Below are 18207 nucleotides of genomic sequence, written 5' to 3'. Positions count from 1 at the left end.
ATATAAATTTAAATCAATTTTCAAACCATATTAAAAATACGTACATTGCGACTTTATTCATGTTGATAAGTAAATATCTTGCTTTCAGAGTTCTTCGCTGTTCACAACTGTGTACGACACTGCTTGGTATGAAGGAACGGAGGACGTCCAACTCTTTCTAAAGATTGTTTCAGAACAATGTAAGAAACCTCTAAAATTCTCAGGAGCCAAGTTTTTCACTTTGTCGTACGATTTTTTCTCTGTGGTAAGTTTATTAGCACAGCTTCATTATTTATCCTCCTAGAAGCAATATGCAAACGGACGGTCTAGCGGTTTTTCGGTAGACGATCCTGTGAAGGCACGTTACCAAAAACTAGGAAAAGTTTAATATTTTAATATTTTTAGTACACATTATCTTCACTTTAATTGACATATTTCTTGGCTTGTGTTGTTTTAATATTTTTATATCCAAAAATGTTTTTAATATTGGGTTGCTTTCTCATAGCGTGGATAAGAATCGTATACAGTACAATCAAAAATGTTTTGCACCTACAAAATTATAACACTGTTAAGACTTGTTTCCATATACATATAAAACATTAAAATGCTGACGAAAAAGATTTACCTAACTGAAAACTAGATGATTTAAGAATATTTCACAGTAGCCGAAATAAAACTATTCAATCAGAATTAATATTTTTTCTAATCACAGAAAACCATGGAATGAAATTTGTTGTTCTATACTGTCAATAGGTAGTACACTCACCTCAATTAAACCTCTGGAAGTTAGTTTCTTTATACAGCATATTTGCAGAAGATACAATTCAAAATACAAGTACTGTATATCAATATACGCTGTATTAAATACAATTTATTACTAACTTCTTTGACCCTGTACAGTTGTGAATTTTCTTCTGAACCCTCTTTTCGCAACATCCTCAGAGTCTACAAATGGAGTATATTTCTTTAGTATCTACGTTATGGAAGACCATAAAGAGAATTGAATATACTCCTATTTATGCTTATGGATGTAATATTATTTTCTTTTCATATCATTGTTTTTGCTTTATCTTCCAGTTGCTGGGATCTATCGTCTCCTACTACTTGTTTCTAACACAGTTCAAGTAAAACGAAAATGAGAAATACTCTCCTACTAACAGGCTATAATGTGAATTAATGTCAATACACTTTATCATTATATTGTATTAATGTATAATTTCAGAGGTGTATGAATTCAATACAATAATAAAACATATTTTAAGCACAGAAAGTTAATTTTGTGTATGCTTTAAAATATCATGAAGACTTGCGTAGCAAGTGACAAGTGCCATATTCATCCACCCTTTTAAATCTTTATTCTGTATCACGCCGAAGGAGTGACTCGAACCCGGGAACCCTGGCGTCAAAGCTCGATAGTCTAATCACTTCGCCAAGGGGTCCGGCTGAAGCGTTGCAAGTAACTTGCGACAAGCACATTACACCGGCGACCTTCAGTGGATCCCGCTGACACGGGAATCGACAGGAAATCAGTTGAAGTAACGTAACGTCAGCCTTATGCAAAATGTACGGTTAACGACAAGACGAAATTCGTCCAACGGCTTTAACGATCGGAAATTTGAATCCCCCTTAAATAGATCGCGAGACCAGATCTCAGCTCCAGTTGTAACCAGAAAGTTATCGATTAAACAGTTGTTGCCTCCAATTTATAGTCTGATTACCAAACGAGTTACAGTGAGAAGTGGTGCCCTATGAAAGTTTCATTTCAAGGATAGAGCCTGCATACCAGATCCTAAGTTCGATCCCAAAATTCAGTGAGGTTCTGTACGATTTGTATCTAAGGGGAAGAAATTAATCGAATACTGTAGAATACGTTTTCCTCATCTCTAATGGTCCTTACATTTCGATTCTACAATATAAAGTTGAGGTGTGGCATAACTTTCTTACCACTGCCTTTTCAGAACAGGGGCGTAGAAAGATAGCATATCCGAGAGAGGTTTTAACATCAATTTTGAGAACATTTGAGATGTAGCACAAATTTTCATTTTACGCTGAAATCGTCAGAAATGAAAATACCGAAATAACAAAAATAGATCAACACGAATAAGTCAAAGATGGCACTATTTGGTATTATTTAGCAGAATTTGCTCTGATGGTATACCGAATGGTATACTATGAGGTGTCAGGTCATTATATATTGTGTTGAAATGTGTAGAAGAGAAAGCCCTTTAGATATTCTCACTCAAGATTTTTCTAGGTAAAACAGGTTTGAGCTACATGTTGTGCGCAAGGCCATTCTAAATTGGAAGGACGATTTTGTCATTGACAATTTTGCATAGATAATTGAAATAATTTACCAAACGGTGCTGAAAGGGAGTATGTAAATTGAAAATGGACAAGACATGCATTGCTGAAGATTCGCGGGGAGAGAGAACTATGTAATGAACTATAACTAGGGAAAATGAAAAGTGGAATTGATTCAAAAGAGTTGAGTGTGACACGCCATTGGCCAGATTAGAGCGCATATTTTATAATTGGGGAAATAAATGTCTTTAAATAATTGGTGAGAGCTGATATATCACTAGTTCCAAAACTAAACAGTAAACCTAAGAAACACGTGGCCGTTTCTGCTCCCTGGAACATGTTCATCGAATGTGAACTTATGGGTAAGTCTTCATTAGACAATGCTATTTTAATGCTATTACCAGAGATGGAGTAAGATGACTTAAAAGATCATTTTTGAGAGACCTAGTGAGAGTTTAACTACCAGAAAAATACATTTCATGTGAAAAAATGAACGATCAGAAAAAATATATGTGTAAATAAGAACCATAAAATATAAACCCTGTGTTGAAACTCAATCTCTTGAAGGTGTAAATAGGAGTATAAATTGAACTTGTGCGTTGCGTCAGGTGGATTGAAGAACTTTGATTACACACTCATTTCAATAGCCCCTGAAATTATCTACTCCCCTCTGATTTCCATTCGCAAAACGTGATGCAAGCATATCAAGGGACTGATAACAGGGAACAGAGTTCTTGCATTTAAAATATCAAAATTGCGCTTCAGATGTCAGTAATTGCCACTTGTAAAGAAAAGGATTGAGTGCTTCTGTAATTCTCAAGTAAAACAGTGAAACTTTCAACAACGTACTTAGCAGTGATGTTAAAATCTGGAATATATTTCATTCTTGCAGTTATCTTGATTCAATCGTTGAGGATGGAAACCAAGTTTATAATTGACTATTTCATAGTAGAGAGAAATACGATGAGAAAGATAAGAGATGCCAGAGTCAAAAGAGGGGCGGAAATTGGGAGCGACCATAAACTATTAATAATGGAAAGAGTAGTACAAAGAAGTAGAGTGCTAAAAACTAAAGGGAAAAGAAGACAGGAAAAACAAAACAAAATAAGAATAAAGGCATACAAATTAAAAGATACAAAAGTTAAAGAAAAATATCAGCAACTAATAGAAGCAAAGATACAAGAGAAACATGAAAAGGAAGTAAGAGACGTAGATAAGTTGTGGGATGAATTTAAGAAGATTTTGCTACAGTCTGCAAAGGAAAGCTGCGGGACAACATACATTGGAAACAAAATGAAAAGAACGTCATGGTGGACAGATGAGCTGAAAGAAGAAGTCACGCACAAGAAAATACTGTGGAAAAAGTACCTATCAGTTAATGATTTAGAAAGCTTCGAAGAGTATAGGAGGCAAAGGGATATAGTTAAAAAGAAAGTGTTGGAGGCTAAAAAGAACTCGTGGAGAAAATTTGGGGAAAGTATGGAAGAGAACAGCCGAGAAAATCAAAAACTATTCTACAAAGTTTTAAAGGCCATGAGAAAAGATAAAGAAAGCCCATTAAAATACATAAAAGGAAAAGATGATAAACTAAGAACAAAACCAGAAGAAATCATGCAAGGATGGAAGGAATACTTCGAAGAATTGCTGAAGGATGAAACACAAACTAACAGGACGGAGGTTCAAACAGGAAACGAAAGAACAGAAGATACAGAAATGGAGGATGAAGAAGAGGAAATAAACGATATCAAAGTAGAAGAATTAAAAGCAGCACTAAAGAAAATGAAGTTAGGTGAGGCTAGTGGACATGATGGGAAATGTTGGAAAGCAACTGTTTTTGAACCTACTGAATGTTATATGGGAAAAGAAAACTGTACCGAAGGAATGGGAGATATCAGTAATAATCCCAATCTTCAAGAAATGGGATAATAGAGAATGCAGAAACCATCGGGGAATCTCATTGCTCAGTGTGTCAGGGAAGATATATTCAAGAATCCTGGAGAATAGACTCAGAAAATATGTCGAAGAGCAATTAGAAGAAAGTCAAGCAGGCTTTAGATCAGCAAGAAGTGTACAAGACCATATTTTCGCCTTCAAACAAATAACAGACAAGACAATAGAATACAATAAAAAGGCACATGTATGTTTTGTAGATCTACAAAAGGCTTTTGACAAAGTTCCTTGGAATGAGATATGGAAATTTTTAGAGAAGAAAGGAGTGGATACAAACCTAATAAAAGCAATCCAAAGTTGGTACAAATGATGCAGATGCTATGTGAGGACGAGAAACCAGCAGTCAGAGGAATTTGAAATAACAACAGGAGTTAAACAGGGATATATACTATCACCATATCTATTTATAATCTTATTAGATAAAGTAATAAAGGAATGCCATATAAAAATGAAACAATTTCATGTAGGATACTGGAATATGAAATCAATTAAACTAACAGAGCTCATGTACGCTGAAGATATTATACTAATAGCTAATACACAGGCCAGTTTACAATATAACCTAAATATTCTTAATGAAGAATTAAAGAAAATGAATATGGAAATAAATACAGAGAAAACAAAAACAATGATAATTAGCAGAGAAAAGACAAACCATAAGATAAAACTGAATAACAAACCTTTAGATCAAGTGACAAATTTCAAGTATCTTGGAGTAATTATAAACAGTCAAGGAAAAGAAGAGGAAGAAATAAGACATAGAATCATAAAGACCGGAAAGCTATATCAAATGATAAACCGAGGATTTATAGGCAAAAACGATATATCTACCCAAACAAAATTCAATGTATATAAAACAATTTATATACCAATACTTACATATAGCAGTGAAAATTGGACAATGACTGGAAAACACCTGCAAAGTGTACAAACAATCGAAATGAGGTACCTTCGAAGAATAAGTGGGAAAACCAGGAAAGATCGGATAAGGAATCAAACCATTCGGCAATCTTTAAATGCTCAGCCACTACAAGCAACAGTTGAACGTAATCAACTCAGATGGTTCGGCCATTTGAGCAGAATGAGTGAAGCGAGACTGCCAAAGCAGATATGGGAAGCACGACCACAAGGAACAAGACCAAAAGGAAGACCAAGAAAGACATGGAATATGAGTGTCAAAGAGAGTTTGGAGAAACGAAGCATAAGATGGAAAGAGGCACAGGAAAAGGCGTTGGACAGAAACGTCTGGAGAGCTCTCTGTAACCCCTCGACACCGGCAGGTAGAAGAGGACGCGACTAAGTAAGTAAGTAACTTAGCAGTGATGTTAAAATCAGGAATATATTTCCTTCTTGCAGTTATCTTGATTCAATCGTTGAGGATGGACACCAAGTTTATGCCTCGAGGTCTTATAGCAATTCTTTGTCCAAACATCATAGCTTTCAAGCTATTTGGTTTTTATATAATGGATTTTTACACCGACAATAGCTTGTTCAGAACAACAATGCGTACGATATTCTGTGCTGTGAACACATCGATTGTGACCATGCATTGTTGTCTATATATCGCGACAGCAGCCTTTACCATTAATGATTTTAATCAATTTTCAATATTATTCTCCTTATCATTTTTTTCTATCCATGATGTGACAAAATTATTGTCCCTATTTTTGAGGAACCGTACGTTCTACAAAACTGTTACCTTGTGAGACGAAATGAAGGATCATCCATTGTTTAGAGAGTTTGGCGAAAAGGCTTGCCACAAGTCATATTCACTCAACAAAAGGCGTCCATTTACTTTTTATGCTTCGTGTATCATGAATGCCTTCCTCTTATCGATCTGGCAGTTTATCAAGGGAGACATAAAAGAGGAAAATATGACGGGAAATACTACCATTGTTGTCACTCAAAAACGTCTAATTTTTTAAATCTGGTATCCTTGGGATAAAGATACTGCCATCAGATATGGACTGACTTATGGTAAGAATGACTTTCTTTTAGTTTATGTAATAGTGTTAATGTAATGCAAGATGTTAAATTTTTATATTGAAAATTTATCTTGTAATTGAATACCAAACGTGAATTTTGATTTTCTTCAACACATAGTTTTTCATACAAGGATTTGTTGTACAGTGGGTAGCAAAATTTAATTGTACAAGTAATACATTTTTAACCGGTGTGTCTATGTAGGCTATTCTTATCGATATTTACTCCTACACGTAACTGTGTACTTGGACATTCAAAATTCTCGTGTACTCCTCACATGGCATGACTAGTAGCGACATTTTGAGTGAATAACGATGCTAAATGTATTGGCAACTTAAGTGTTGATGAACTTTCACTGGTAATGAGTCTACGACTGGGTTGAAAAGTTTTAAAAGTAGGATTATTTTACAAATTGAAATACCTCGGTGGTTTTTCCGTCGATCACGAGAAGAAAGATATTATTGGGTTATAATGAGATAGGTTTAGGTTTAAGTTCACTTTATGCGTAGAAGGGTAATCGGGACTGGGCCTACAGTTTAAAGTGGGATCCGAACCACAACGTGCCTCCACCGAAATGCTATTCGATAACCTGACACAATCAATTTGTCATTTTTCACAAAATTTGTGTGTCCTTGACAAGAAATGACGTCACAGATTCGATCAAATGTTATGTTGGGTTGCCAGTATGCAGGCGGGAAAACAGACTTTTCTGAACAACGGTGACGCCGAAACAACGCACAAACGAGAAAAATGTTACCGAGAAAAGTTGTTTATTCTGATGTCCTCTATACGTTCCTGTGGTCCGTGGGCTCCATTAAAATGACACCCTGTATATAGATATATATATAATATATATATATGTGGAGTACTTTATGTGAAAGTGCCCCTGAACCTCAATTTTTAAAATTCAATGCAATGCTGTAACTTTATCATATCTTGTGAGTGAAGAACCTGAAATTGTCTGTTGGATACAAATTCAAGTATTATAAGTACAAGTTAGAAGGTATTTCAAATGTTATTCATTTATGCTAACTTTTTGATTTAGTAAAAAAAAGTAAAGTGCTCCCCTGTGCTTAGCACTACGCCATGAAGGCGTATAGGGGGTGTGGGGGTAACGCCCCACACTTTCTTGATCCGATCGTGAGTGGGGGTGATGTGATCAGCATCACGCCCCTGACCGCCTTTACCCCCCAGGGTTTACCCCAGGTACCCATGTCATTCGACGCTGGCTGGGCGCCGGAGCCTCTTCCAACGTTAGAAAAGTTCCCGGATTTGAACCGGCCGGGGATCGAACCCGGGACCTTGAGCATGGTAGTCAGACGCGTTAACGTCTGAGCCACCGCGGCCACTCAGTTGTTGTGTTGATTTAGTTGTGTTCTCTATTGTGCCCCACCCTTGACACACAAAAAATCTCCCCTAACTGTTACATTCCCCTCTCAACTTCACTAGAATATTTAGAGGTCAATTACCATCTCTCTATGTCGTAAATTAATTTTTCATAATTTTACGATTCACAGAATTTAAAATAGATTTCTTATTATGTGAAGAGGCAGGATTTCGTCTGTCCTACCAGTGACAAAAAATTGTTCAATTGTAGCTATGAATCTGGGAAAGTGTTTTAAGGGTAGGTATGTATGATTAACAGTATTTAGTTTCACATTTCATTGCACAGAAACTGTAAGAAAAATGTTGCTTCTACTGTCAGTATAATACAAGGGTCGTTCAAGGTTGACCGGGACTTTTATTTCTGCAGAGGAAATAGGTAGCAGAAGAAACACCAAACTACAGCGCCTAGAATAACGTAGTGTCAACAACGGCATGCTTCTGCGCTCTCTGGATGGTTCCACTCGAAAATGATCCTCTAGAGGCGCTGGTGTTGACCCCGGTGCTTGGTGTTCGACTGCTTATAATGGAAGTAAATGGAGTTTTCGCTGCAACGTCTGATTCTTTTACATTAAGCATTTCTATGAATGTGATAATTGCTATGATATTTGGTACAGTGGTCGCGAAGATATTAACGAACATTCTAGACAGTCGATAACGTCGTGTTATCGTCATACTTTCGTTAATAATACGGGAGAGAAAATACGCGTGGAATGCTCTTGGCAACTAAATTTTTGTGTATGAATTAGGTTCATTATTATTATCATCATCATCATTTCTTTTAAAGATATACACACTGAAGCATTTGTATTTTGGATATTTACTGTCTCTTTTCTTCCGCTTTAAACTAACCGCGGCGATGATGATAATGATGATTGCATGAAACGATAAGGGGAACCCCACAAAACTTTCTTAGTGCCATCGACATGATTGTAAGGCAACTTTCAAACCAATGGGACAAGCGACACGGGATGTTCACACTGTTACACTAGTGACACACACTTCCAGACTGTAAAATAGCATTCATTGCACATGAGGGTCCAAACAGCAAACGACACGTTCATATGGTGTATTCGCGTGCTACTTGTTACTTCGGTCGGAAAGCTCCTTAAAGGAAGGGTGCTGAGACCGAAGCGACGCGCTACAGGGGGAGTTCCCAACTAAATGACAAGCGACATGTTGCCTTCAGTCTATTAGCAAGCGTTGCTTGCGAACAACAGATAGGCGACACGATAAACCGCACATTACAACTACAGATCTAGGCCACACGATAAGCAACACCTGTCGCTTTGTCGCTTGTGCGTCACTCAAACAGTTCCATTTCCTCAATAGCTTGCAACGTGTTGCCGTGGTTTGTTGTTCGCGCATACGCGATGCAATGAGTGTCTTGCTTTAGGGAGATTGCGCACCAAAGCGACAAGCGGCACGCGACACTTATCGCTTGAGGATTTCACCAACCGAAAACGCTGGCCTGTGCTTCCCGTCATGCCGCTATGATGTGAAATGTTGCTCTTGATTGGCTCGTTTACAAGCAACATGTGTCGCTTCGGTGTGAAAGTTGCCTTGGACCGAAGGACCCTTGTCGCTTTGGTGTGAAATCCTCGTATCGTTTGTCGCGTGTCGCTTTGGTGTAAAATCTCCTTGAGGAAAATGTGCAGTCAGAGCTCGTGTCCCTACGGTTCGAAAGGCTGCATTGATTTCCGACTGCTCGCTTTCAAGCGACATTTGTGGTTTGTCGCCTCGGTATGAAATATCTCTCAGGATACTATTTATATTCTAATAACATAGAAAAATAAACTCTAATACACAGTCCAAGACCTGACGTCCGGAATAACATTGCGATATTTCTTCTTGTGTTACGCATGCTATTTATTTATTAATTTTATTTTACTTTTCTTTCCAAATTAATGCCATTTCGTGACTGTAAATCAATCCATAAATATAACTGTTTCCATCAATTCACTTACCGCCTTTCTAGAGAAACAAATCTACACAATATATTCCAAAAACTAACTAAGCCGCATTACTTTCATAACAAAATTAGCACCTGGGTCGATCGCACTGCCATCTACTTGTCATCGTCTCGGGGAACCAGTTTCTTGGGTCGTTTTCCACACTACGTTATTCAAGGCGCTGTAACCAAACTATGTCAGTTATTCAAAGTATTCTCCTTGCGCGCCGAGGCACCGTTGCCATCGTTCTGGCAGCTCCCGAATTCCTTTGGCGTAGAAAGAATTTGGTTGTTGTCGTAGCCACTGGAGGACATCGCTCCGCAGTGCTTCGTCTGTCGTGAATTTCTTTCCCTCCCAGATAGTCTTTATGGGGTGCAAACAAATGATAATCACTGGGGCTAAATCCGGACTGTAGGGGGGATAGGGCAGAACTTCCCAGCGCATGTCGGCCAGAGTTGTTGTTGTCACATTGGCCGTGTGAGGGCGGGCATTTTCATGGAGAAGAATGACATTTCCAGACAACATCCCAGGTCTTTTCTTGCGAATTGACTTTCGTACAGCACCACTCAACAATGTGCAGTAATACTGGGGATTAATCGTGCTCCCTTTGTCCAGAAAATCCACATGGATAACGCCCAGAAGACACTTGCCATGATCTTTCCAGCGGACGGGCTGCGTTTTGCTTTTCTTGGGGGGGAGGGGTATGCCGCCACTCCATGCTGCGTCGTTTGGTCTCTGGGGTTGTATTGTGCAACCATGTTTCATCACACGTGATGATGGATTGCAACAATTCATCACCATCTGCTCGAAACCGATTCAGAAGCTGTTCACAGACCGTCCTGCGTGTCCACTTCTGATCGAATGTCAGCTGGCGGGGAACCCACCTTGCACAGATTTTGCGGAAGCGGAAGTGGTCGTGAATGATTGTCTCAACACTCCCGACACTGATATTCACCTCGGCAGCAATATCCAGCACTGTTACTCGCCGGTTCTCAAGAATCATTTGCTCAACGCGTGCGATATTCGCTGGTGTGACTGCAGTCGGGCGAATGTGTCCATGCGCTTCATTTGTCACCAGCTCCCGTTCTTCGCGAAACTGCTCACACCATTCGTACACTCTTGTCCGCGACATCGTTTGTTCACCATACTGTGCTTGCAATCGTCTGAAAATCTCAGCTGGTTTCACTTTCTCCTTCACGAGAAATTTGATTACACGGCGCTGCTCCACAGACACACTGCTTGCCGCCATGTTCGCTGCAACTGCTGCGCATGCGCGAAATACGTCATGCCGGGCCTTGAACGACCCTTGTAGTTACTTTAATACACAAAATATAGTCTGCGTCTCTCTCTCTCTCTCACACACACACACAAACACACACACACACACACACAACACACACACACACACACACACATATATATATATATATACACAGGGTGTCATTTTAATGGCGCCCACCGACCACGGAAACGTATAGAGGACATCAAAACAAACAACTTTTATCAGTAACATTTTTCTCACTGGTGCATCATTTCGGCGCTACAGTCGTTCAAAAAAGCCCATTTTGCGGCCTGGGTGATGGCAACCCAACACAACATTTCATCGTATCTGTGACGTCATTTCCTGCGGCTAAAAGGCGCACGGCAGGGTTGCAAGGAACACACAAATTTTGTGAAAAATTACAAACTACCAACCACATTATTAGCTGTAAAACGAAGCTAGAAACGCGTCCAGAAGACCAAACATCATAGCCTACCAGCCAGAAGATCAGCAGTCATCTCAGGGGAAGGGAGGAGTGAATCAACGATATGAGAAATGGTAAAAACGTATTCAAAATGAAGTGTCAATATCGGATTTTGTCTCAGCCTACATGGCAAATATCAACAACAATAAATTTTATTGGACTTACAGCTTGCATGTGGCTGTTAACACCCAGCTACATGTCAATTATATTTGCAAATCTCGTTGCAAGGTTGATATCTTCAGGTTTGTGTTACGCCTTGTGGTACTTTTGTGCTGATAACGGAAGTATCCGAGGTTCACGTTGTTACATTACGGCTAAAACACGTGCAACCACAGTAACAATCTAATGATCAATCAATAGCTAATATACTGCCCTAACAGTTGCAAACTATTACATGTTTATCCGGTGCGTAGATAAACACAGTCTGCGGAGAGCTTGTATTACTACTTCATATATCCCTGTATTTTCAACCATTTTTGCCACTTGCCTCATAATGTCCTGAATATACATTATATTATCTGTTGCTTACCTTTGGAATTTTGAGTTCTTTCATTTCTATTTTGTCATCTGTTCAGTGTGTCACAGACAACTAGTATCACAAGGATGAAGTGGATAGACTAAATTGTAGATGCGAACTTGGGAACTAGATTTGCAAATATTTGACATGTAAGTTGAGACAAAATTCGATATGACCACTTCCACTTGAATTCTATTTTCTTTCTACCATTTTTCGTATCATTTTCCTGTTGGGTTACTTAACGTGTTTTCTCGTCTTGCGTTACGGTACATAATGTGGTTGATTGTAGCTATAACATTTTTCACAGAACATGTGTGTTCCTGGCAACCCTGTAACGCATCGCTTAACCACGGGATATGACGTCACAAATGCTATCAAAAGTTGTGTTGGGTTGCCATCATCCAGGCGGCAAAATGGGCTTTTTTGAACGACTGTAGCGCCGAAACGATGCTCCAACGAGAAAAACGTTACTGAGAAAATTTGTTTGTTTTGATGTCCTCTATACGTTTCCGTTGTCCGTTGGCGCCATTAAAATGACACCCTGTATATATTGATGAGGTATAATGTGTGAAGATAGAGAAGAAGCTCGTTCAATGGTCTCTTTACACTGTTCATTAACCTTATGTTTCCTCCGACTTCCTCCAAGTTATCCCAGGAATGCGCTGCATTTCCTAATGCCTCCGTACTGAGGTTATACTGGAGTTGACGAAAGTACACCTCGTCGGTAGAGGTCTTGAGTATTAATAACCTCTAGTCCGGCAGGAGTATAACACATGAGGTCCCAAAGGACATTGCTCTCAGTTAACTCAGTAACTCATTCGATACACTTGGCGCGGGATAACGGAGGAGCGTTGGTACGTCCAGAATCACTTGCGGATTTTAATTTTCTCAAATCTTTCAGTTTTGTTTGTTAACGTAGCGATGGAAAAAAATGTGCTTCATTGGAAGAGATGATGAAATTCCTCTCAATGCACGAAATATCTGTCGAACTGAACACGAATTTTTATAATAAATTAGAATAATCTCTATGCGTTGTTGCATTGTATATATCTCCGTGATAACTTGCCACAGACTTCTGCACACAGATGTCACAGTTCCATCTCTACATTCCAGTCAGATTTGCCATAACAATCTTCCAAAGTTCTGACGTTCAAACTGGTAGATCCTTTATATAGTCACAATCCTTAGTATATTTAAAAACAGAATATGGATTAACTTACAAGAAATATAATTTTTTTTTCAATATTATGAACCGAACACTAGCACATTACTTTTAGTAAACTTTAAAACTCTTTAATGGTTTAATTTAATTCACTCCTACGTGTGCTACTAAGTACTTTTACTCTGGAGTTAGTATTTGATACTTTATACTTAATTGTAATATGTTATATAACTCTATGTTTCATCGTGTTTTAGATTCTCATGGGTGCTTTCTCATACTTCATCGTGTTAATGGAGCTTCAATAAATGAATCTGTGTAGAGTGGACATTGGTCTCACTATTTTCACACACTTTAATTTATGCAGTGCAAAGTTCAAGAACTAAAACACAAGACATCACTAGAATTCCATCAATGAGCCCCGTAGCTAGATATTTTGGCGCTCTAGGAAGTGGCTTTGCGCACCAATGTTGCCAAGCGCTGATATTTTATATCCGTTCTTCCATATTTTCTTCTAATGCGATGGCTTGTGAGCTTTTCATCCTAGAAATTTTGAAATGAGTAAACAAAAAAACAAACAATTCGTGGTTTGCATTTCTGATTGCTTTAAAATAGCATATTTAGGAATATTTATGTCTTAGTGTCTATAGAATATCCTACTACAGTAAAACCTCATTAATCCGGACTAATGGGGGAATACGTTGACCGGTTTAACGGTTAATTGCATTGCACTTTGGGTGGAGCAATTCGAATCCACTGATGAGTGTTGATGTTCCGGGACTTGACATCCGAAGCTATGTTTGAGATGCGTATGGGCAGTACTGAACCACCGTCTGAACACATGCGCATGATCAACATCAAATACTTGAAAGGTGAGTGTAAAAGATGAAGATTTCTCCTGGCAATTGGTTTCACTGCAGTTGCGATACGCCATTTCAGGTATGATCAAATCAGCTTCAATTTTGAACAATCATTTCCTTAATAACCCTGTATATATTCTAAGTCACTCACTGTGGTTCCACCAAAGGCCAAGAGGCAGTACTGAAGAAGTGCAACACCAGCATCCCAGGACTGTATACCCTCTCCATCTCGTCCACCAACCTAACGAAACGAAATTCAAAATTTCTGTAAGATAGAAAATGATAAAGATAATAGCGCCATATGTAGCTTACGAACATCATGTTTGTAGCATTACCAGTTCTCTCTTTATACCTAGAATGCCATTATTATGTCATTTGTTGTGAAACTTACAGCAGATCTACACGTTATGTTACCATCTAATGTTCTTAGTATTGGTGTTTTTATACACCCTGTGTGGTGTTCCCGTTGGTGAAATTTTCTTCAGAAATACTTACGTCCGATTAATTGTTATTATTATTATTTATTATCTCAATAGTGTTACAATTAAGCCATACAACATTTCATTTTGAACAATATTAATACAAATAATGAGTTGATGCCGTATGTAGTAAAAAAAATATACACAAAAACTACATCTAAGGAAAATGTGATGAATTTACATGAGTATAGAAAGTGTTCTATAGTAACAATGAAATATAGAAAGTTTGAGAGTTATATAAATTCAGAAGAAAGGAAAGTGTAAAGGTTTGTGGGTTTGGATATAACTGTGCATGCCATTACTGTTCGTAGTACAGGCATGAGCATTTTAAAATTCAGGCTGTCTCATAAGTAATAGCGCAAACTGACACAGGTGAAAGTACACGATAATATAAGCAAAAAGGTCTCACTGAACATGTGTTTTCGAGATAATCGCGAATGTGTGATTACAAGCCGCCACTGACTTCATTGTCTGAAAACGTCGTCCTAGTTGGTAAAATGCTAATAATGTGTGCGAATGTGTGGGAACAAGCCGTCATTGATTGCATTTTGTAAACACCGAGTGCTTTACTTCTTGCGCGGTCCGAGTTTTGCTATTTGTTTACAAACCAGAACATTTCCGAAAGGTGGCGTTCTTATTAAACAGATGGATACAATCAGAACACAGTTAAAGTAGAATGTTCAATAAAAGCAATGAGATCTCCAATGACTTTTCTTACTGTATTATTAGCATTTTACCAACTTGGACGACGTTTTATTGATTAAAGCAAATAAATGTAAATATACATTTTTCTGTTTCTGATACTGTATAGCTACATGAATCTACTATGGAATGTTTATTGAGTGTATTATATAATAATTTCAGTAACGTTTCTTCCAGCGAAAATAAATCATTCTTAATGCATTCTATAATTGTAACTGAAAATATATTTTACATTATTTGTAGCTGAATTTTGAATTTTTTTTAAATGATAGTTTGCAATATATCAGCTGCCATATTTCTTTACAGTTAAATGATAATTACATTACTTTGCAGTTTAACATGATTAGTATTTTCTAGATTTGTCTACAGAAAATGTTTTCTATTCTTTCCTCTATAAAGTATTGAATTTTTAATGAAGATAAATTTATGGATATTTACACAGTTTACATATTATATTTCCTTTTGTATAAGCTTCACCCTCCTTTGTTAGAGTCTAATAAACACCATTAAATGAATACAAGATTAATGTACTTTCACCAAATGTAATTCTCAAATCTACAAAATCCCTATGTACATTATACTATAAATTATTTATTTATATCTTGATTTAAATTGCAATTTAAATCAATCCCCTTGCCAGCTAGTAAACGAAACTATTGTCACTAAACTACGAGTATTACCTTAGAGTTATAAGTACCGTAGAACAGTGTCTCTAACCTAGGACATTACATGTTAAGATAACAAACGCAATTCAGAAACATTTATTATATTTATATTTTAAGAAAACGCCAACTTTCACATTATAAGAGCCATTAAATTAGTAACACGAGAAAACGTGACCAAATATACGCGTATATTGACCGTTCAGCATGCCGCGAGAAATATGATTTATCTCCACCGAATAAAGCTGAAGAAATGATCTCAACTTGCCATACGGGCAGATTCTTGTAGTTTATTTAACAATGGACAGAGCAAAGGTGGTAGTGTGGGTGGTGTTTATTAAACCCCTGCACACGATGACAATATGAGCAAATAAACAATGGCCTGTTTAAAATTAGAATTTCAGATGCAAAGTAGGATCCAAAATATCCTTCTGAATATTTTTTTAGTAGTGTTTGTTCCAGACATAAAAAGATATATACTAAATTCTTTCTCTGGGGGGACCCCTGTCAGAGATTAAAAAATATATCTTCTTACGGCAATAAAAATCTTTGTAGGAGGAAAAGCCCCGGCATCCTCCCAGTTAATTCACACTTTGTGTGTGTATATATTCGGGTGGTCCTTACTATTGAAGTTCTGAAATGTTTTTGTCTGACCGTCCTATGTTGTTCTATGATGTAAAAATATATGTTGTGAAAAGTTTCATGCAGGTCAGGCCATATTTAGAGGTCGCTCAATCAATTTAAATTTCGTATTTTTTCTAATTTTTATATTATTTTTCCAGGAATGGTGAAAACTGAACATGGCAGCAGCAGCTAATACTACACGGGTCTCTACAATTTGGTTAATTGGCTCTGAAGAAAGTGAACTGAAAGGATCCAAGTTATCTTCAAATAAACAAGTGTTAAGTGTCTTCTTGTACCACCATAAAATCTTGAAAAAAACAATTCGTTAGAGCTCTAGGACCGTTGTAAAGCAAACATCTGTATTTTTGGAAAAGGCTCGCATTCACATTCGTCATGAACAGGAATTTATATATATAAAAAAAACTGGAGAAGCTTTATGAAAAGTGGAATAAGATAAAAAAAAACCAATTGGAAAACAACTGTGAAGCAAAGCAATCAATCTCTATTGGTTAGAGACCTTGACACATTTTTTAATATAATATCATCAGGAAGCCCTACAGATGATCAAGATCCCTGACGACAAAGATTTTTTTCTTCAACAGAGAAAACCTGGTCGCCGTGGTTGCTTTGGGCAAGTCGATAAAGTGTTGGCATTAAAAGAAACGAGAGCCGAACAACGAAAACGAAGAAAAAGCAAGAGTCCCATAAGAAGTACGAGAAGCAACATATGACTCACACTGAAAGTTCTACTCTAATTCCCTCCAGTGATGAGCACAGTGGAAGTAATAGTGATGATTCGGAACAGGAGAAAGCAAATTCAAGCACTGAACAAGAAATGACTACAGCTACACCTTCCACTTCAACTGCTTGCAGCCGTAAAAGGGAACGGATGAACATTATCACACCATCATCTGTCGCTATGGCCTTAGAGTAAAGTTAAGTGATAGGAAAGCCACATATCTGTTAGCTGCCCCTGCTGAGGGTCTTGGCCACAAATTAGATGATCTTAATATTAACAGGACTTCTTTTCGGAGATATCGAGAAAAAACACGTGCAGAACTTGCAAAGAATTTAAAGGAAGCCTTTCGGACAAACTCATCCTTTGTTGTTCACTGGGATGGTAAAGTTCTTCCAGATCTGACTGGGAATGAAAAGGTAGATCGACTACCAGTGATTGTGTCTGGTGTAGAAGTAAATCAGCTGCTTGGCGTACCAAAGTTGCAGTCAGGTACTGGATAAGCGATGGCTGGAGCGGTGGCTACTTTGCTTGAAGGGTGGAGACTGGTTCACCAAGTAAGCTCAATGTGCTTTGACACTACTGCCAGCAACACAGGTCACAGAAATGGAGCTTGCATACTTTTGGAACAGAAGTTGCAAAAGCACCTTCTCTACCTATAATGTTGTCACCACATATTAGAACTCATTGTTGCAAGTGTGTTTAACGAGGCTATGTGATGTACATCATCTGGTCCCGATAAAGAAATTTTTAAACGTTTTAAACAGTCATTGAATAAGCTTGATCAATCAGCTTACGACAGTACAACCAATAATGCAACACTTGCAAGAGTTTTGGCAGCATTGGGAGATGACAAGGACACTGTGACTCAATTTGCAGTAAACCAGATTGAGGGAACACAAGTCAGAAATGATTACAGAGAATTTCTAGAGCTTGCAATTATCTTCTTGGGATATGTTCCTTCACGTTGAATACACTATACAGGGTTAGTCAAAAGTATCGGGACAGGCCAGTAATAACGAGACCCGTGGACGGAGGAAATCACATGTTGCAGGTGGGTATTGGTGCGGAAACTGCATTGAATGGGGGGTGGCCATCATGGCAGACATCTTGGATTCCGCCATATTGGATATCACACAATATTTTCAAATGGAAAGAGGTATGTATGACACATC

General features: G+C 37.9%; 1 protein-coding gene across 1 annotated transcript in view; it reads left to right on the top strand.

Annotated features, from left to right (window-relative positions):
- The window catches only part of LOC146002185 (odorant receptor coreceptor-like), a 52069-nt gene extending 34839 nt beyond the window's left edge, over nucleotides 1–17230 (top strand). Inside the window, exons 4-6 of the mRNA XM_083139902.1 lie at nucleotides 89–244; nucleotides 1057–1103; nucleotides 17062–17230. Of these exons, the coding sequence (XP_082996028.1) occupies nucleotides 89–244; nucleotides 1057–1103; nucleotides 17062–17230 (372 nt within the window). The remainder of the gene's footprint in view (nucleotides 1–88; nucleotides 245–1056; nucleotides 1104–17061) is intronic.
- The last annotated feature ends 977 nt before the right edge of the window (nucleotides 17231–18207 follow it).

This window comes from Lepisma saccharinum, chromosome 18 (genome assembly GCF_977018435.1).
Source record: "Lepisma saccharinum chromosome 18, izLepSacc3.1, whole genome shotgun sequence".
Classification (NCBI taxonomy): domain Eukaryota; kingdom Metazoa; phylum Arthropoda; class Insecta; order Zygentoma; family Lepismatidae; genus Lepisma; species Lepisma saccharinum.
The sequence above is the reverse complement of the archived record's forward strand: the minus strand, read 5'-3'. Positions and strand labels throughout refer to the sequence as shown.